Source organism: Leptonychotes weddellii, chromosome 1 (assembly GCF_054177405.1).
Source record: "Leptonychotes weddellii isolate Sample4059 chromosome 1, ASM5417740v2, whole genome shotgun sequence".
Classification (NCBI taxonomy): domain Eukaryota; kingdom Metazoa; phylum Chordata; class Mammalia; order Carnivora; family Phocidae; genus Leptonychotes; species Leptonychotes weddellii.
In genome coordinates, this window is record NC_138369.1 from 183,713,864 (window position 1) to 183,734,534 (window position 20,671).

At 47.1% G+C, this 20,671-nt stretch overlaps 2 protein-coding genes across 3 annotated transcripts; one reads left to right on the forward strand and one right to left on the reverse strand.

Annotated features, from left to right (window-relative positions):
- Positions 1 to 3,544: 3,544 nt before the first annotated feature.
- SMIM11 (small integral membrane protein 11) lies at positions 3,545 to 5,286 on the forward strand. Of its 2 annotated transcripts, none has more exons than XR_014139052.1 (2): positions 3,545 to 4,673; positions 5,080 to 5,286. XR_014139052.1 is itself a non-coding variant. In XM_081799689.1 (2 exons), exon 1 carries the CDS (start codon positions 4,308 to 4,310, stop codon positions 4,530 to 4,532), a length of 225 nt encoding a protein of 74 aa, XP_081655815.1. In that variant the 5' UTR covers positions 3,566 to 4,307; the 3' UTR covers positions 4,533 to 4,545; positions 5,080 to 5,286. The 2 variants fall into 2 exon arrangements, 1 of the variants encoding a protein (XP_081655815.1); XM_081799689.1 differs by having other exon boundaries at positions 3,566 to 4,545.
- Positions 5,287 to 15,679: 10,393 nt separating this feature from the next.
- C1H21orf140 (chromosome 1 C21orf140 homolog) lies at positions 15,680 to 16,479 on the reverse strand. The gene has a single exon (XM_006743770.3). It carries the CDS (start codon positions 16,463 to 16,465, stop codon positions 15,710 to 15,712), a length of 756 nt encoding a protein of 251 aa, XP_006743833.2. The 5' UTR covers positions 16,466 to 16,479; the 3' UTR covers positions 15,680 to 15,709.
- Positions 16,480 to 20,671: the final 4,192 nt, after the last annotated feature.

The window sequence follows — 20,671 nt, forward strand, 5'->3', positions numbered from 1 at the left end:
TTTTTTTTTTAAAGATTTTATTTATTTATTTGAGAGAGAGCACATGAGAAGGGGGAAGGTCAGAGGGAGAAGCAGACTCCCTGCCGAGCAGGGAGCCCGATGCGGGACTCGATCCCGGGACTCCAGGATCATGACCTGAGCCGAAGGCAGTCGCTTAACCAACTGAGCCACCCAGGCGCCCTGAAATATATTTTATCATAGATTCTTTGGAAGTATAAAATCCGGTAAAAATCGTGTTGTCTCACCCTCCAGAGACGGCTACTATTAACAGTTTTGGTGTGTTTTCTTCCAGTACTTTTTACATATATGTAAGTGTAGTGTGTGTATTTTCAAACTTACGATCTCACTGGGTGTATTTTTTTTCAATTATGAACCTTTCCTTGTTCAAAACATCCACCAGCTTTCCATTGCAAGGCTTACTGGAAAGATCTGGAAGCAGGACCAGGGAGCTGGGAGAGAGCGAACCCCTTTCCTTCCCCAACTCCTTTGGGTAGGGGTTTGGGGGCCACCCAGGAGGACCATGGGGACTATTCTCCAGGACAAGCCTGGTTGAAGGTAAGAGGCAGAGTGAAGGTTTCTTGAAGGGGTTGAAAATGGAGGAGTGTTTGTTTAGCCTATATTGGGGTTCCAGGCTCACAGCAGAAAGGCTGGGAAGGAAAGATGAGGCAGTGAGGGGCTATAAGGGGAAGAAGCAGAAAGCAGCGTGGGGTGGGATTTAGGGAAGGGCTTGTCCTCTCTGCGGTGGCCACAGTCAGTGGGGATGAAAGCGTTCATTTGAGCACCCAAGCCAATCCTGCTTGTGACGAAAAGAGTTCATTCTGATGTCAGGGACAAAATCTGCCCACACCTTTCCAACTTCGAGCAGATACACAGCTCTGTGGCTGCCAGGGAGCATCCTCATGTTTAAAAGGGGGCCTTTCCTTGTAATGTCAGAAGGAAGTGGCCTCTCCTTGCACCCTGACCTCAGAGCTCTGGAAGGCGGGAGGATCAGGTAGCACACAGTACATCCTGCGGGCTTCCCTTTCTGGCTCAGGGGGCCTGTGGCCGTCAGTAACAGTTAATGTTGTGCATTAGCAACAGAGTGTGACCTCATTGTTGAAAAAATTAGCTGTCCTTATTACACAAGTATTGGGGATTTATTTTTAAAATTGGTATAGATCTCATCCACCCCCACAATATTTTATTCATTTGCCCTCTTGAAGGTTGGTTTGTTTTGAGAGTTAAAATGAGGGGCTCGTTAGAAATCAGAGGAGGATCTAGCACAACGGAAGTTTGGTACCCTAGCGGGGCAGGAATGGATCCCTGAAACCCTTTGCTCTAAGCCCGTGTAGTGTCCTTGACCTCTGCTGCCACCGCTCTGCCCTCTCCCAATCCCGAAACTTCTGCATCTTGCTGCCTCCTGTGTCCACTACCTTTAAGAAGAAAATAAGCCTTAAAACCACTTACCTCTGTCCATGTGTTGATGTATTAACAATTTGGTGCATTTTCTGACTTCTGGTTGAGATCTCCATTCCTGTCCCTGCTAAAGCTGTCCCCTTTTCACATCACAGGGAGCCGTGGGCTGTGATGTGGGCTCCATCATAATAGGACCCACAGACCCAGCCGTAGAGATGGAGAGAACTGGAAGAGTAACTTTTCCCACATGGATTAGTGCTTCAGTTGGCCTAGATCTACCTAGTGAACATAAAATGGGGTTTCCACCTCTAAACTGTTGATTTTTGCCTCCAAGGAAATAAAGTAAAAGAACGTTTAGCATTTTTTTTCTTTCAAAGCTGGTTTGTAAACATGGAGTCAAGCCTCATTGTGACTGAGAACCTTCAAGAAAATAGATGAATTAGGGGATTGTTTGGGGGAGGTAGTGGAGGTTAGCTATGAGGAAGATCTGTGTTCTAAGCTGCTTATATTTGTCAGGAGAAAAAGGTTCACTCTTGCAATTTTTTTATTAGCCTTTTGTGCTCTTGCTGGAGTGATCTTTCTGAAGCGTGTATGTTGTATTTATTCTTTCCTGTTAGTGGTTGAAAACTATTATCCAGTTACTCAGTGTTCTTGTGTTCTTAACCGTTTTAGTTAAATTCAGACGATTTAAATATTTGGGTTCCTCCTTTTGTGATCTGATATATTCCTTCTGCATCACATGGCAACCTTCCTCAAATATCCATAAGTAACCAGCTAAATAATTTCAGAGGTAGTGACTCCAGTTGCCTTAGGGAAACTCAGTAGCCAAGGCATCATTTATTTGCATAATTTAGGTGTAAAACTGGGGAGGGTTGGGGAGAACATGGTAGATATTACAGCGTCATGTAATGATGAAGAGAGTTCGGGTTTTGGAGCAGTCCGAGAACTTGGTCAGACCTAATCTTTCCAGAGTTTATGCTTTCTCAGCCACAATTAGGACAGTCTGCCTGCCTCCTGGGGATCCGATGAGGGTCCCAGGGGAAAATGTAAGGGAGTCACTAAGTACACAGTAAGCTTCCAGTAGGCCTAACTGATGCTCCATCTTCTGCGTGTGAAATCTACGTCTAGGTCTGAGTCATCAAGAATTTTAATAAAATTAGGGCTCCTGGGTGGCTCAGTTGTTAAGTGTCTGCCTTCGGCTCAGATCATGGTCCCAGGGTCCTGGGATGGAGCCCTGCATCGGGCTCTCTGCTCGGCGGGAAGCCTGCTTCTCCCTCTCCCATTCCTCCTGCTTGTGTTCCCTCTCTCGCTGTGTCTCTCTCTGTCAAATAAATAAAATCTTAAAAAAAAAAAAAAAAGAATTTTAATAAAATTGTACAAACACCTATGCACATAATTTATGATTTCGTTAATTCCATTTCCTTAGAAATTGGGACGCAGTGGAAAGAAGACTGGCGTAGGGGTTAGAACGTTTCATTCTGAGTCTGGCCTCCTTGTGAATTCGCTGTGTGACGTGGGTTGGCCTCTCCCCCGCCCCCCACCAGGAGCTTCCCTCTCCTTGTTTGTGAAACAAGGTGGTGGACTAAGTCATCTGTGAAATCTCCCCCAGGCCTCCAGCTCTGTGAGCATGTTGTTCCCAACTGAAGTTTTCTCTGACCGGTTGAGTTAAACTGTTGCAAGGAGAGACAAATGTTCTTTCCATAGTAGAAGCCCATTATATAGGAATTGCATATAATAAGTGATGTTTGGCAATTGAGTGATTTCATTGGAATAAATCCTACCTAGTCCTCTAGAATGGTGATCATTCAAAAAAAGCATACCTTTATTTGGGAAGGACTTTTTAATCACAAAAAGCTCATAACTGTTATTCAGGTCATATTAATCATGTTTCTGAGACAAGTATAGTATTTGCCTTGATGCTATTTTGCTACAGAGACTATCATAATAGTGTACCTACTAGTACAGAGAGTAATTCAAATCCATAGCTATTCCCCAGGTATCATTTTAGCCAATGTTTTTTTTTTTTTTTTTTTCAGATTTTATTTATTTATTTGAGAGAGAGAGAGAGAGAGAGCATGAGGGGGGGAGGGTCAGAGGGAGAAGCAGACTCCCCGCCAAGCAGGGAACCCGATGCGGGACTCGATCCCGGGACTCCAGGATCATGACCCAAGCCGAAGGCAGTTGCCCAACCAACTGAGCCACCCAGGCGCCCGTAGCCCGTGGGTTAAAGCTTCCCTGTAACAGGAAATTATAGAACAGTTAATAAGTAGCTACGTTTTCGCATTCTGAATTTTTTTTTTTTTCAAGTAGGCTCCATGCCCGGTGTGGAGCCCAACACGGGGCTTGAACTTGCAACCCTCAGATCAAGACCTGAGCTGAGATCAGGAGTCAGATGCCTAACCGACTGAGCCACCCAGGCGCCCCTTGTGTTTTGAATTTCTTTGTCTTTTTATATTTATTTTACCTTCCAAGGGCTGGTGCTAGTGAGTAGCCACGACCAGGAAGAAAGTGTAGCATGCTAAAGTTGGAGAATCCAGAAGGAAGATCTGGTCTCGCCTCCCTCGAAGGGGCAGTAGCTCAGAAAGTCCCGTGACTGACCCCGGTCGCGTGGTCGTTGGGCCCCCGGCTCCATCTCCTTTCCCTGGGCCACGGGGCCGCCTCAGAAGCAGAGGGCCTGGGGGACTGGCAAAGTGCGTGGTCTGGTTGTGAGAGACCAGAGTTACGTCAGCGGTCCACGGGTGGTTCTCTCGTGAAGCCAGCAGCAGGGGAGTGATGGAGGGCAGAGGTAAGCCTCGACTCACCGGTGTGGGCTCGGGGACCTTGTCTGTCCTGGTCACCCGTGTGGCCCCAGCACCTCACCTCGTGCCTGTTACATAAGAGGTAGACAGTAAAGGTTTGTTAAATGAAGGAACATGAAAGAAACCTTTCTTATCAATCATGGAACATTTAGAACGCTTGCTTTCTTCTTTAAGGTCCTTGAACACGTGCCCCTGCTACTGTATATCTTGGCAGCCAAAACCTTAATTCTCTGCCTGGCATTTGCCGGAGTCAAAATATACCAAAGGAAAAGGTTGGAAGCAAAACAGCAAAAACTGGAAGCTGAGAAAAAGCAGCAGTCCGAGAAGAAAGAGAACTAAAGGGAAACCAGAGGTACTGGGACTTGGCACATGCGGAATGTCCGGTGGGCATTCTGCCAGGCCAAAGAAGTTCCTGTCAGGGACCCTTCCTTTTTTTGGAAAAGGTGTTTTTCTGACTGAAACTCAGGAGTTGGCACAAGGGTGAGCAAAGTTAAAACAGGCAAGGGAAGCCCGTTCTCTTTGAAATGTTGCAGGTTGAAGTTCTGTCCCAGGCAGAGTCCTCCTTTTGTGTGTTAGACCGAGAAGAGGAAGGGAAAGACGGGGTGTGGGTCATAAATGCTTCTCCCACCCACAGGCATCCACGGAGGCCTCCAGGGAAGGGGGGCGTTGGTGGCAGCAGGACTGACCCTTCATTTTCCCTCCAGCCTCGAGCCTGGTTTTAACCAAGGGGGGATGTTTAGCTGGGCAGAAAATCGTGAGGTTGAAAATACATTCTTTAATAGATAGACTTCAGTGGTTTCCGTTTGTTAAGTTGAAATGGCTGAGCATGAGGGGTAATGCCGAGCAAGAGACGTTTCATACTTGTCCTTTTGGTCTTCCTTTCTAGAATTTGCAATTTAAATGTCAGCCTGAGTGGATTCCAGCTGAGAAGAAAGACGAGACAATTACTGAATGATGTGTCAGAGGATAAACTCCCAACCTATAGGGTTAACTAAAAATTATATGAACTTTTTTATGCTCTTAAAAGAACCCGTATTTTGTTTACTAAAATAAAATACCTTTGTAAAAAAGGGGGTCTCTGTCTCTGGAATAAGCCAAAGTCTTTCGGTCTCACACAGACACATACCCGCCATGTTGTGAGGGGAGGGAGTTTTGCAAGCCCGCACCCCTCCCAGCCCGTCTCAGCTCTGGGAGGTCACAGGTGCTCTTGACACAGGACTAGGCCGCAGGAGAAGTGGCTTCTGCTCTAGGGGTGGAAGGCTCGGCTGCCAGCCCTCCCCGGCCCTCCGGCCCTCTCCTCTGCTGCCCTCCCCGCACACCGCTCTTCTCTAGCCCGCCTTCCGCCATGTTTTCACTGTTGGGGTGGAGGGAAGCTGCACGCTCGCTTGCCTGGGGAGCGTTGGCGCCTCTGCCGACCCAGGAGGGTCCCCGTGGGGAGGGCTACAGGGTGAGACCCGCCGGCCACACTGGGTGGGAGACTCGGAAGAACTCACATCCCTGAGTCCTGTCATGAGAGAGTAAGAAGAGTGGGTGTACTGTCCTCTCCCCCCGGTTTGCTTGTTGGGGTTTGCTGGTAAGAGATGAAGGAGGGCGCTGAGCCAAGGAGACTTCCAGATCTGAGAGGAGTGATACTAAGAATTTTTTTGACTCAGCACCTAACAGACTGAGATCTCTATTAAAAGATTCCTGTTGTCTCACTTCTCTGGATACCAGAGTGGGTGAGGGATGAGGATACATAGGGTGCAGTGTTTGGTTTGGTGCCTTTGCTGGTGGCCACGGGGAAAATTTGCATGAGCGTACGATTGACCCTTGAACCCCATGGGTTTGAACTATGGGGCTCCACTTATAAGCAGGTTTTTTTCAATAAATACAGGACAGCACTGTAAATGTATTTTCCTTATGTTTTTCTTTTTCTTTTTTTTTTTTATTTTGCAAGAGAGAGAATGAGAGACAGCATGAGAGAGGGGACGGTCAGAGGGAGAAGCAGACTCCCTGCTGAGCAAGGAGCCTGATGTGGGACTCGATCCCAGGACTCCAGGATCATGACCTGAGCTGAAGGCAGTTGCTTAACCAACTGAGCCACCCAGGCGCCCTCCTTATGTTTTTCTTAACATTTTTTCTCTAGCTTGAAGAATATGTTATATAATACATACACAGAATATGTGTTAATCAACTTTATGTTAGTCGGTAAGACTTCTGGTCAACAGTAGGCTATTAAGTTTTGGGGAGTCAAAAATTAAAACACGTGGATTTTTGACTACACAGGGGTTTGGCACCCCTAATCTCTGCATTGTTGAAGGATCAACTGTATATTAATAGATGTCCACTCCACTCTGGCCCAGGTTGGTGGAACTTTGAATTTTAAACAAGAGGTGTAAAAGGAATTCTATCTTTCTCGAATTTTACTGTGATTGCTGGATGCTCTTAATCACAATTTAGAAAGCAGAGTTTACATTTGTAGCTTGACCCAACAAGCTACAAATCCCCAAATAGTCAATAGGGCCTGGGTCTCATGGTGCATGAAGAGATGCCGGAACAGAAGTGTAATGCCCTAGGATTTCTGCCCTCCGACCCCAACGCTTCCCTAACTTGCTCAGGTGGGGCCCAGAACTGACCCTGGGCCACGGCCAACGCTCCTGCTTTTGTCAGGGTGCCCTGTGCAGCCTGGCTGGCCACCCACCCACCCACCGTGGTCTAGGAACTCTGCCTCTGCTTCCTTCCCTCTCTGGGGATCTAAGGCATTCCTGGCTCCCACCCGGCATCACACCCATCACCTCTGGCCATCTTCCCTCCACGTGCATTCCCTGCTGTGCTCCTCAGAAGTCCAAGGACGGGGGCTGTTGGCTTTCCTGGGGAATCTAAATATGCCTAAGCAGTGGATGGTCACAGGCGCTTTTCTAGGGGGACTTAAAACTCGGCTCTGGAATTTGTGGAACATGGGGTCATCTTGGAAAATTTGGTAGAGGGGGACCTAAGGATTGAACTTAAACCATTGACCATACCCATGGGTTTTTTGTTCAGTGTTGGTTTTTTTCCCGTCACCTTTCTTACACACTCTCTTCTACCACCAGGGGGAGATGAGTAACACCTCCTGGAGTTACTGACAACCATTCCATTCCATATGCCCGAAGTCAGTAGATTTATGGTTTGAGTTTAAAGAATTGGTTGGTTGGATGCATGCATGCGTGGGCGAATGTAGGCAGATAGAGAGATTGGTAAGGCCCACAACCGGGACCCCATGTGGCCTGCAGCTAGCCAGCCCCTCTCTGGATCACAATCGTGAGCAAATCCATAAAGAGGAGACCGCCCCTGAGTAGCTGAAAGATGTTTCAGAGAGCATAAGCTGAAATCTGTGTTCTCTCCCACAGGGGAGCCCCAGGATCCCCTTACACAGATCCTCTTTAATCTTATTAGACACACCCCAACACCTTTTTATTGGTTTCAAGCTGACAACATATTGAAATACCTTAGAGGTATGCCCACCAAGTCTCTGAGAACTCACTGTATGATCGCCAGAACCCCACACCGGGAACACCGCACATTAGGACATTATGTTCCCGATGATGACCTTAGTCTCTAAAGGAAGGTTCAGCTGTGTTCTCATACTCTGCTTCACAAGGCAGAGACACACAGAATGTATTTCAGGAACTGAATAATTCAAACAAAAAGTCTTGGGGGCTTTAGAAAGCGTCACCTCTCCCCAGACAGCGTCCAAATGATCATCTCTAGGGAAACACAGCTGTCTAAATGACTCAGTTCAATGAGATGCCTGGGCCTTGACACCTGACCGGCTTACATGGATGCTCCTTGACATCAGCTGTCCCGTGCAGGTCACCAGTGTGCTGGAGCGAAGCCAGGGGATGACGGAGAGATTCTGGAGGGAAAAGAGAACTGAGGCTGAGTTCTCCAACATCAGCACACACGAGCGGCCGTTTAACATGCAGATTCCTGGGCTAGACTCCAGACCCACCACAGATCCTCAGGGGATCCCAAGGAGGTGGTCCCTGGACCTTCTTTTGAGCTTTAAACAGACAGGAGATGAGCCCCGAAAGCCGAGTTTGGGAAAGAGCATCCAGGGTAGGACGGCAAAGATCCGGAGACAGCGAGGTAGCGTGACTCCTCGTTCAGCCCTTACTCTCCCACGTGCTCTACTTCTATCACCTCCACCAGCTGTCATTATCCTCAGATAAGGAAACAGAGGCACAGAGCCGTTAATAGCCCCGTCTAAGGCCCCCAGTTGGCCAGGACAGAAACATTTCTGCACAATGTGTTAGTTACGAATAACTGCTTAGTTTTCAAATCATTGGCTCAGTATTTTCGTTGTGTTTCCAGATGTTTGGGACACTCTCTAATGTACTGATTGTCCTTTTTTCAGATTCACAGTTTGCCCCATCAGATGAAATTTGGAGGTACTTCCCCTGAAAACATAGGGAGCTGATAACTTGAAAACTGTGAAAGAAGTGTTCTGTGACTCCCAACTTTGCAGCAAGCTGTGTGCCTCCTGGGAGGGGAGAGAGACCTCAGAAGCCATAGGGGAAGGCAGGATTGAAGGAAAGGCTCTTCTGGAAGGAGGACGCTGGAGCATGATCAAGGCTGAAGGAGACACAGAGGAAGGGGGACCGGCTGCAGGAGGAAGTGGGAGGGACCCCGGGGGGGGCATCTGGGGACCAGGCCCTGAAGGCCTTGGAAGCCATGGGGGTGACTTCAATTTCCCCTCTGGCTTGGCACAAGGCCTTCTGTTCCCAATGTGGGAGGGCTGCTGGGTGCAGTGGGGAGAGCCATTGTGGCTTGACCAGAGCCGCGAGGAGCCAGGCTCTGCAATCCTCTCCTGCCTTTCCCCTCAGATGGTGGTACCTTCCTCCCTATTCCCCTGTAACCTCTGTGGCGTCTCCCCACTTCTGGGTGCTTGTGGGTGGGAGAGAGCTGAGCTGTCAGGTGTCAGAGTAGCTGATCCAGGCGACAAGCCCAAAATGGAAGAGTTAAGCCTTTAACCACTTCCTCTGAGGGTACAAGATGGCACCTGAGGAAGGACCAGCTGGCCCTGCTCCGTTTCCCCCATGAGCACCTGACTGAGTCAGAGGGCAAAGTGTCCCCAAACCTTCCCCTTCCCCGTGAGGATGTCTCAGCCTCAGAGGAGCCTGACGACCCGGGCCAAGGAGCCCAGGAATGAAGGTGCCAGGCTGGGGGTGCAGATGTGTGACCCGTCAGAGATCGCGCGGCCCCGGCTGTCCCCACGCCCGGTGTGGGGAGGGCAGCTTCCCCCATGCGGCCTGCGGGGTAAAGCCTTGCAGTTGCCTGCGGTCAGGCCTGAAAAGTCACACGCAGGGTTTTGTCCCCTCGGTGGGCCAAGTGATGCCTCTGCCCCCCAGCGCTTGTCCTTCCTCTGCATGAGGCCCGACGGCTTCTCACTCAGCCCTGTTGTCCTCCTCCATCCTGGCCCTTCTCCTGCCCATTCTTCCTGTCTTTCCGCCCCCTCCGCCCAGCACACACCCCGTGTTCACACAGCCACGTCTCACACACACACTCACATTTCACACACACACTCACACACAAGTCTCACAAGGTCTCATACACACAACTCTCACACAATCTTACACACTCACAAAGAGTCTTACACACACACAACTCTCTTACATGCGATCTCACACACACAAAATTCTCATGCAACTCTCACACATCACACACACAACTCTCAGAGTCTTACACACTCACAAAGAGTCCCACATACCCACACACGTCTCTCTCACACACACACACACCTCTTACACGTAATTTCACACACACAAAATTCTCATGGTCACACTCTCACACCTCACACACATACAGCTCTCATAGTCACACACACAACTGTCACACGACATACACTCATGGTCGCACACACATCTCACACACACACACCTCTCTCAGACACAATCTCACACATATACTCACAACTCCCACCTGGTCACACTCGCGGCCACACACTCATTTCTCACCCATACACTCACTCACACACACTCACTCACACACCCCCTGCCTGCCTGAGTGGGAGGTGGGTAGATTTTGTGCACTTGTTCAAGCTCCTGCCTGGCTTGGCCTTTTCTCCCTGTGATGAGATCCCCACGCTTCCTCTGGTCCCCACGCTATCTTCTGTGGCTCTGCCCAGGACTCCCAGCACCAGACCCAGGACTCGGAGCCCCCACTCCCCAAACCTCTAACATCTCACTGACTGAGAGGTACCCCCACCATGAGACTCTAACTGCCTCGAGGGCCAGAGCTTATTCTCTTTGGTTCCCTCTTCCACCACACAGAAGGTGCTGGAATGTTGATGAGCGGATGACTGTCACACCAAAAGGAAAGGGAGCAGGGAATGTGGCCAAGACAGCCAGTTGCCTACCTCAGCATTCTTCTTCCTCTTCTCCCTAGCAATAGAATCCTGATTTTAGCGATCCACATTGCCTCCCCCAAATAAAAGACTACATTTCCCAGCTTCCCTTGCAACTAAGTCTTGCCGGTGACATTTAAGTGGAAGTGTTATGTGGGACTTCCAGGAAGGCCCCTTAAAAGGGGAAGAGATGAACACTTCTTCCTCTCTTTCTCCTTCTTTGCTGCACAGAGTGCTAATGCAGTGGCTTGTTCAGCAGCCATTTGGGACTATGAAGATGGAACCAGGTTGGGACAGTGGAGTAAAAAGATAGGACTCTGGATTCTTGATGACCATGGATCCATCATATTAGCCTTGTACTGCCCCCTTGGCACTTCTTGATTTTTGGCGGTGGAGGTGGGCTACCTTCTTAACTCTGTCTGTGGTTGGGTCTCCACTACTCTTAGAGCAAGAGAGGTGGTCTTTATGAAGCCCACCAAGTCTCTGAGAACTCACTGTATGATCGCCAGAACCCCACACCGGGAACACCGCACATTAGGACATTATGTTCCCAATGATGACCTTAGTCTCTAAAGGAAGGTTCAGCTGTGTTCTCATACTCTGCTTCACGAGGCAGAGACACACAGAATGTATTTCAGGAACTGAATAATTCAAACAAAAAGTCTTGGGGGCTTTAGAAAGCGTCACCTCTCCCCAGACAGCGTCCAAATGATCATCTCTAGGGAAACACAGCTGTCTAAATGACTCAGTTCAATGAGATGCCTGGGCCTTGACACCTGACCTACCTAACCTAATCCTAACCAACCCGTGAAGCCAGCTAGAGACAGGTACGAGGGCTCCTTGATAAGAAGATGTGGATTCTGGTTCTGGCCTTCCTGTCACTACAGTTGTGCATGCCCCTAGGTGAGTCAGTTACTGCCCGGACTTGTCTTCATTTATAAATGAGCTTAATGATCACTGCCCTGCCTATGTCTAAACTGAATGAGGTCAAGTATGTACAAATGGTTTGTGTGTATAAAACAATCACAAATTGAAGGAGTACACACTGCCTGGGTAGGCAACTGAGCCCCCCGACTGGCCAGGTGCAGCTCCTTCAACTCAGTTGAGCTTGGACCTTCTCGGGTAGACAAGGTGGGATCCATTGGGCCTCCAGCTCCATTTGCCTGTTTACTTTGGGGTTCATTTTGGGACAGACCATTCCAACACCCACCTACTTGGGAGTCCCCATGCCCATGGAGAGGGAGTGGGGATGCTGTTGTTGGTGAAGGTAAAGGGACAGAGAGGGTGGGATGTCTCATCAGCCAAACTCGGAAGGACAGCAGTGCCACCAACATCATGAAATCTCTTCCAGAGGACCTGTCCACACGCACAGGACTGCTATGCCTCATTACCTGCTGTTCGTTTCATGTAAGCGCAACACAAGGTTGCTCTCGAAGAGGCTTGGCTCTGCTCACCATCCTCCCTGTCCACCCCATCAGACAAAACTTGTGATTATCGTTAGCTGCCTGACCTGTCACAGATGGTCTTAAAAGAAATGCCAGAGAACAAAGTTCCTTTGATTGAAGTATCTTAAGATGTGTCTACTCTCATTATGTCCTGGTGATAAAAAGCAGCAAGAATTTCCCCCAGAGAGTGAAAAGGAGATGAGGTCAGCGACATCAGGTCTGAGTGTGGGCACACTTGCTGGCCCCCAGCCTGGACTATAACAACAGAAGCTTGAGTGTATGGGGCACTCAGAAGGTGCCAGATGCAGTTTAGTGGCATGGCTTATGTGAAGCGTTTTAAAATCCTCAACCCGGGCACCTGGTGGCTCAGTCGTTAAATGTCTGCCTTTGGTTCAGGTCATGATCTCAGAGTCCTGGCATCGAGCCCTGCCCATGTCAGGCTCCCTGTTCAGTGGGGAGCCTGTTTCTCCCTCTCCCTCTGCCCCTCCCCCTCCTCGTGTGCTCTCTCTCTCTCAAATGAATAAATAAAAAATCTTTAAAAATAAAAAAATAAAGTCCTCAACCCTAGTTTACTAATGATTTAACTGAGCCTCAGGGAAGTGAAGTAGCTTGTCCAAAGTCTCATAGTTAATAAGCTGGAAACCTGAGATTCCAACGAGGTCTACTGGATTCCCAAAGCCCAACATACTTTCCATTACTTTTCTGCTGGAGGTTTCCATGCTTAGTATTAAGCAGCGTTCTTAATTATGCATACAGTATTATGTAACTAAATCACACATTAAAGGAGGTCCTTTTGATCTCTCTGGTTGTCCTGATGTCTCTTTCTCCTCCTTGCCTTCCTAATGACCAAACAAGGTCCCAAGGGAATAGGACCCTAAACTCGTCTTTTTAGATCGTTTTGGTTTTCAAACAAAAATAGCTCCTGTTGGTTTATCTTATTTGTCTGAGAACCTTAAAAACCTTTCATGTTGGGGCGCCTGGGTGGCTCAGTTGGTTAAGCGACTGCCTTCGGCTCAGGTCATGATCCTGGAGTCCCGGGATTGAGTCCCGCATCAGGCTCCCTGCTCGGCAGGGAGTCTGCTTCTCCCTCTGACCCTCCTCCCTCTCATTCTCTCTCTCTCAAATAAATAAATAAAATCGTTAAAAAAAAACAAAAAAAAACACCTTTCATGTCTTTCCCCTCCCTGCAAAATAATGTCTTTGCAAGGTATTCTGCCTCTTGCTCAATTCCGCATTGAAATCTCTTTTTGTTGCGGTATCCACTTGGAGGTGGCCGCTTTGTCAGCTGTCAGAGGAGACCCTTTCGCCACGTGAACTGTGAGAGAGAAAAACAAAACGCTGGGTTCCAACGACAAAGCCAAGCATGGTGCTTAGGCACATGGGCTTTAGCATCTGACTGGCTTGCTTGACCTCATAACATCTCGGTTTCCTCACCTGTAAAGGGAAATGATAGAACCTCCATGATGGGATGGTTATGGGATTAGATGAACTGCCCAGGAGTAGAGAGGCGGCGTGAATAATGGCTGTACGCGTGAACACTGGGTGTGAACCTTAGCTCCTCCACACTGGACCAAGTTATATGATCTCTCTGTGCCTCAGTTTACCCCATCTAAAACACAGAGAGAACAGTGGTTCCTCCATCATGGTCTGTTGGGAGGACTAAATGAGTTAAGGACATGTAGCTGTCAGTACTTATGACTGCACAGAACTCTGGGCAGATGTGTAATAAGTGTGATATAGGGACAAAACACACTCATACCCCCCAAACCCAGGCCAGCTACACTGGGGCCTGCAAGTGCCAGCTCATTGAAGTCACCAAGGAGGTTTGAGTCCTATTACCTGCTCTAAAACATAACGTGAGGGGTGCCTGGGTGGCTCAGGTCGTGGTCCCAGGGTCCTGGGATTGAGCCCCACATCAGGCTTCCCTGCTCTGCGGGAGGCCCGCTTCTCCCTCTCCCACTCCCCCTGCTTGTGTTCCCTCTCTCGCTGTGTTTCTCTCTGTCAAATAAATGAATAAAATCTTTAAAAAAAAATAAAAGATAAAACATAACGTGAAACAGGTAGTGAAGAAGACCCCAGAAACATAGCGCATGATAAGAGTTGTTTCACCAGGTTAGTTGCTGATGGGAATGCTATACTTCAGTTGGCAGAAGACTTGAATTAGCATCTGTGGTCAGCTGAATAATGGTCCCCAAAAGTATCCAGCTCCCAATCCCTGGAACCTGCGAAACATTACCTTATATGGGAAAAGAATCTCAGCAGATGGACTTAAGTTAACGATTCTGAGGTAGTAGTTTTCCCGTCTCCATACAGATGGGCCCTACATGCATCACTAGTGTCCTTCCAAGAGGGAGGCAGAGGGAAATTAGAAGAGGAGAAAGTAATGTGGCCACAGAAGCAGGGATTAGACCCGCGTGGCCACCAGCCAAGGAATGTCAGCAGCCACCAGAAGCCAGAAGAACAAGGAACAACTGCTTCTCAGAGCCTGTGTGGGGAGTGTGGCCCTGCCCACGCCTTGATTATGACGGAGTGGAACTGATTTCAGACTTCTGGCTTCTAGAACTGGGAGGCAGTACATGTCTGTTGTTTGGGGCCACCAAGTTTGTGTAATTTGTCACAGCAGGGAGGTTCTGGAGGGAAACAAACAGGAAGACAGGCAAATCACCCGATATTTTCTGCAATTGGCTATCAGGAACCTGGCCTCACAATCTTATATGTGGGTAATTCTGTTAGGAGTTAGGTAGAGATTTTCATGAGTTGCTTTTGACATATTCTGGAATAATTATGTCTGTTGTAAAATTACTGCCTGAACATATATAAACGGGAGTGAAATTTCTGATATGTTTAATTGGAGGCAGGTCTTTTTCAATAAAGGTGAAACATACCACCACGAATCCCTACAACCTGCATCAGCAACAGCCGTAAACTTGAGCCAGGTGAGGCACCAGCCATAGGTGTCTCAGCTCTCGGGGCCACAGGATGCAACTCTGTGGCAAACTCTAATGACCTCCTGGGAGGATTCTTGGAGTTGGGATGAAATATTAGATAAGTGGGCTCCACAGACCCCCATTCACTTCACCTATTCACCCACCAAGTCCCAGTTGAATCAATCAATTGCTACAGCTTTTCAGGTGCCTTATCGGGACTGCCAACTGGCCTTAGAGCATCTGGATGGTGTTTCACCTTGGATGTCTCTCACTCAACCTCTGACACCTTTTTTTCAAGCAATGGGAAGCAAAGAGCCTGCTCAGCCACTGTCTGAACCACAACGCCCGCTCATGGCAAACTGTCTCCCTGTAGATTATTTTGGTCGGCTGAAACTGGTTGGTACACTATTTTCAACTTTTTGTGACCACACACTTGGTTCTGACTTAAATTTCTACTACACAACCTTTAGCTCTGTTCACCCCTGCTCACCATTGAGCTCTTTTGGGCTGGGTTAGTTGTAATCCTGCCATTAACATAGCTCTCAAGGTGGCCTTAACAAGATGGGAGTCAAGATCCCTAATTTACCAACAAGCTTTAATGGAACCTCCAGTAAACCTAAAGCACTTTGCCAACAGCCTTAGAAATCTCAGTCCTCACAGCATCTCTGTGAGGTCACCGTTGGAGCATCTTTGGCTGCAGTGGTCCAGAGTTGAGCTCAGCGGAGTTGGTAAAGACTATGCCCATAGCATGGTTCCAACCGCTTGTAAGAGGAATCACCCTTAAGAAAATTTACCAAGATAGTAGTTTTCCCATCTCCGTACTTTGTTGGTTATTGTTTTCCATTTCCTTGGGTTTATCCTTTCAATCCCTTTGCTAATTAAATCGCTGAGAAGTATATACTGGCAAGAATAGACACTGTCAATGTAGTGCAAACAAAACTCCTTTTTGTTATTGATGATAAACCATTTCAGAGAAGACCAGGCTGAGTCTAAAGGGTTTAGGTAATTGTAAGGGGAAGGCAGAGAGAGTAGTTCATGGCCACAGGACTTGGCTACCTCAGGGCAACACACAATGCTCGTTAAGTTAATGACTGACGGGGCATGGACCTGGGCCTCTGGCTCTTCATCTTCGTTTGGCTTCATCCTGTCCTGCTGCCTTCTCTCTTTGATCACAATGGCACACTTCCCATAGGCCTTCTTTGTGATATCACAGAACTCAAAGAAGAGGCTGTCTTCCTGTTTGATGCATAACTCATCTCTTAGGAACATCCGATACTTCCAAGGCACCCATCCTTGACTACTACCAGCATGCACAATACACCACGTTGGAGTTTGCATGAAATACCCATCACTAAGATCTTCTCCAGTTACAAGACTTTCAGCGATATCAGTTTCTCCTAAATATATAGTCTTAAATCCATCATATTGTAGCATTCTCAAGGTTTTCAAATATTGGAGACATTGCTTCCTCCTGATGCTATCAAATGGATTTCTGGTGATGATGTTTCTTAAAAGAGGGTTTGCAAAGTGAGGCATGGTGTCTCCTCAAGTGTTTTTAAAAGCTTGCATGTCTCTCTCTGTGCACATGTGGCAAGAGTAGCATGATGACCTCACAAAGGGCTTTCTTACAGCTAGGCCAGCCACATAGATACACTTTGACTTTCAAAGCCTGACTTTCCAGCAGGACAGGATGAAGCACCATGAAACACATACTCAGCACAATTTTCTTCTGGCTTATAGGATATGGGAAGTGGTAACCATAAAAATGTTTCTTTGATGTTGCTTCTGCCATGGTTTGGGACAGAGATTGGCAATTATATTAGTTTGCTAGGCCTGCCATAACAAAATACCAGACTGGGTGGCTCAAACAACAGATTTATTCTGTCATGTTTCCGGAGGCTGGAAGTCCAAAATTCAAGCATCGGCAGGTTTGGTTTCTTCTTCTGAAGTCTCTCTCCTGGGCTTGTAGATGGCCACCTTCTTGTTGGGTCCTCACATGGCCTTCCTTCTGTGTGCACCCTAGCTCTGGCCTAATCTCTTCTTATGATCACTAGTCCTGTTGGATTAGGGCCCACCCATATGATCTCATTTTACTTTAATCACCTCTTGAAAGACCCTCTTTCCAAATAGAGTCACATTCTGAGGTACTGGGGTCAGGGTTAGGGCTTCAACACAAAATTTGGGTGAGGGGGACACAATCCTACCCACCACAACAATCTTTTAACAGCGATGAGCCACATTTATGACCCCTTTCCATTTGGTTCATGAGAATGAAGAGGAATATTTACATTCATTCATCCAGTCCAGATAGATTTATTGAGCACCTACTAAGCACTTGGTATTGTGCCAAACACCAGTGGTTGAGCCACGACATGCCCAGTGAGACCTGCACATGTGTGTGGTTTAAGTTTGCACATGCGTGGAGTTCACAGATGGCAGAGGAAGGTGAGGCAAAGAGTATAAGAAATTCAGCCAGCATGACTGTCTTTCACTGGGGCTGCCAATTCTTGAGCCAATTCAGTAACCTATCTGGAAAGCACTTTTAATTTTATATACTCAGGGCAAAAGAGAGTTTTCTTTAAATCCCAGCAGCCTCTTCAATTGCTTTTGTGTTTTCTTGTTCCCGTCCTTGGAGCTAAAGGTGTTTCATAAATGTACAAAGCAGTTTCCCTCAAATGACAATGTGGACAACGTGATTTATCAGGTCCTTCGCTCAACTGTTGAATGGATGAGTATTTCTCTTCTCACCAGGGTTTTCTTGGGATTCAAGTTTAGGCAACCCTGACAGTAAGATTTCCCCAGCCTAGTTAACATGAAGCATGTGCTCTCTGAACAGCCTCTCAGAAGCCAGGAACAGTGAGCTTGGGTTGATTATTAGCTTATGGCCATCTTCTCTTAGGATTTTTCTTTTAATAGTGGGGACCATTTTTCAGACCAAATTTGATAGGAATGCCGAAGATGTAGAACAGAGGTGTGGCTGCTGTGGTTGAAGTGGTAATGGTGGCCCCAGAGTCACCTTTTTCAGCCACTCCCTTTCCCTACTGTCCCAAAGTCCCCTGTGCTCTGGAATGGCAGTGTGAAAACACCATATAAAGCAATGAGGTCAATTCTAAGACAACAGTTCTTTGCTTCTTTCATCCAATGTTCAAGTATGGATATGAGAAACATGATCAGAAGTATAGAAGAGAATGTGTCATATGTTATCTTTTGTGTAAATATATACATATAACTAAATGATAAATAAATATAGATATTTATTTATATTTTCAAGTAGGAAAAACAGAAGAATGAACCAAATATGAATTAAAATTCCTTACCTACAGGGCGCCTGGGTGGCTCAGATGGTTAAGCGTCTGCCTTCGGCTCAGGTCATGATCCCAGGGTCCTGGGATCAAGTCCCGCATCGGGCTCTCTGCTCCTTGGGAGTCTGCTTCTCCCTCTGCCTCTCTCTCTCTGTCTCTCATGAATAAATAAATAAATAAAATCTTAAAAAAAAAATTCCTTACCTACAAGTGGAGGAATAGAACAGGAAGGACAGAAAAAGCAAGAAATATAGACTTTTCTGAACGTACCTTGTTTTATAGTTTTAGCCAGAAAATATAAACATTTTGCATTTTTTAAAAACAAAAGTTAAAAAGGAAAGATAAAATAAAAAGTTCTCTAAAATATGCAAATAACGCTGAAACTAATGAACCTGCTTATCATGTCAATAATAGCAACATCAATAAAAACACTCAACCCAGCCACAGTGTGTACTTCTGCCCCCCAGATTGTAGTCCCTAATATTGTCTCCTATTAGAGGAATCAGTGGTCCTTTGGTTCTAGGGGAAGGAAATGTACAAGACGAGCTTGGGACATCTTGTCCAGCTTGAAAGCAAGGAAGCCATCAAGACTACCAGGTTCTGTTGGAAGGACCCAAGATTTAAAAAGGCTCCCATGGCCAACAATGGAAGAATTTGAGCATCAATCAATAAAGAAATAAATAATGACTGCAAGAAATTGAAGCAGAATGAATGTATAAAAGTCTTTGAGTTCATAATGGTACTGAAACAAACAACAAATCAAATACACAATTGAAACAACACTCAAAAAAATCTGTCGTTGCCCAGAGATGACATTGGAGAGCACCATTGTACTATTTTGCCAATTAATAAATAGAAGAATCAAATGCTTATCTTGCCTTTTCTTGTGTGGATTTCATTTCAGAGTGGGATATGCCAGGATGGCAAGTCCAAGCAGATGTCAGTCCAAGGTGATGGGTGTGAATGTGGCCCCACTGGGCCGTGTAGGGAAGTAGAGTAAATCTGAGCACTGGGGTCGTGGGCAGAGGCTCTGGTACCAGATAAACCTAGGGGTCAAATCTTAGCTCCACTCTCAGTAGCCTCAACTTCTCTCTCTATAAAATGGGGAGAATACCTATGGCAAAGTATTGAGGCAAGGACTTATGAAGTAGCAAATATAATTCACTGGCATGGAGCTTAATAAATGGCTGTTATTGTTGAGACAGACTGGCTGGGAAGACAGACCCTCAGAGAGCTTGGCAGTGACTGATGAAAAAAGAAAAAAGTCATGGAGGGAAGGGCAAAGGGGGAGAAAAGGAAGGAAAAGTTAAAAAGAAAAATCAAGACTGAGGACTAACACTGAAATGAAGTAAGTTGTCTACCCCGAGACAAAAATGGAAAGTGTTCCCTTCCTCTTTTCCTTCCTTCCTTCCTTCCTTCCTTCCTTCCTTCCTTCCTTTTTCCCTCTCAACTTCATCAACAAATCTTGAATGCTTCCAGGTTCCAGGTTGTGTAAATCTTGGAAAAACTTGAGTTCCCTGAAGTCCCCTCAAGGAAGGCGCCATCTTGTGGGAGAAAAGAGTCAACAATGAGTCTCAGTAAAAGGAGATGGGTCTTGGTTGGGGAAAGAAACTCTAGAAATGGGGCCCCATGGGAGGGACACCTTCCAAGGAGGAGATGGAGCAGGCCAAGTGTGGAAACCTAGGGATGGGGTGGCCATGGGGAAGAGCTTGTATTTCAGCTGAGATAAATCTTCAAGGAGCTCCTGACCTCTCTCCTCACGGCTTGACGTGGGGACTGTCACAGAATTGCTGAGGAAGGGGTGAGCTACACAGAATCCAGAGAATGTGCAGCCAATGGTGGTTGTAGGGGGGACTGCAGCCACCGAATTCAAAGATTTCTCCATTGAGGGGGATGGTTAGGCTGAAAAGAGACACAAAGATATGAATGCAAAGCTGGGGAGGGGAGGAGGGACCAATGGCCATTTAGGAGGGACACTTTGTTTATACCTTATCTGTGCACTTCCTGCTTGCTAAGTGGTCTGTTGATTAAATCTTTACCCCTACTTGGGAGGTGAGAGTACTTCCTGGTATTTCAGGAAGTGGGAAGCTCTGGAAGGCTGGAAGGGGGTGGGCAGTGGGAGAGGGGAGGATCTGTTAACTGTCAAAATTGAAATTAAAAAAAAATTGGGGGGCACCTGGGTGGCTCAGTCAGTTGGGCATCTGACTCTTGATCTCAGCTCAGGTCTTGATTTCAGGGTTGAGAGTTCAAGCCCCACATTGGGCTTCATGTTGGGCGTGGAGTCTTCTTTAAAAAAAAATGTTCTATTACCTTTTAAGTTATAAACACAATGCACAGGTCTGTTTCCAGCCTTACAGAAGTCACTGTTCATCCACACCTGCTTTGCTCACCAGCCAGAAAGCTGTTGGAATTGTTCTGTGTCATTCAGACACTATTCTAC

Coding starts and splice junctions, on each gene's coding strand:
- SMIM11 (XM_081799689.1), top strand. CDS start 4,308: ATGAAAGAAACCTTTCTTATCAATCATGGAACATTTAGAACGCTTGCT.
- C1H21orf140 (XM_006743770.3), bottom strand. CDS start 16,465: ATGCCTCACTTTGCAAACCCTCTTTTAAGAAACATCATCACCAGAAAT.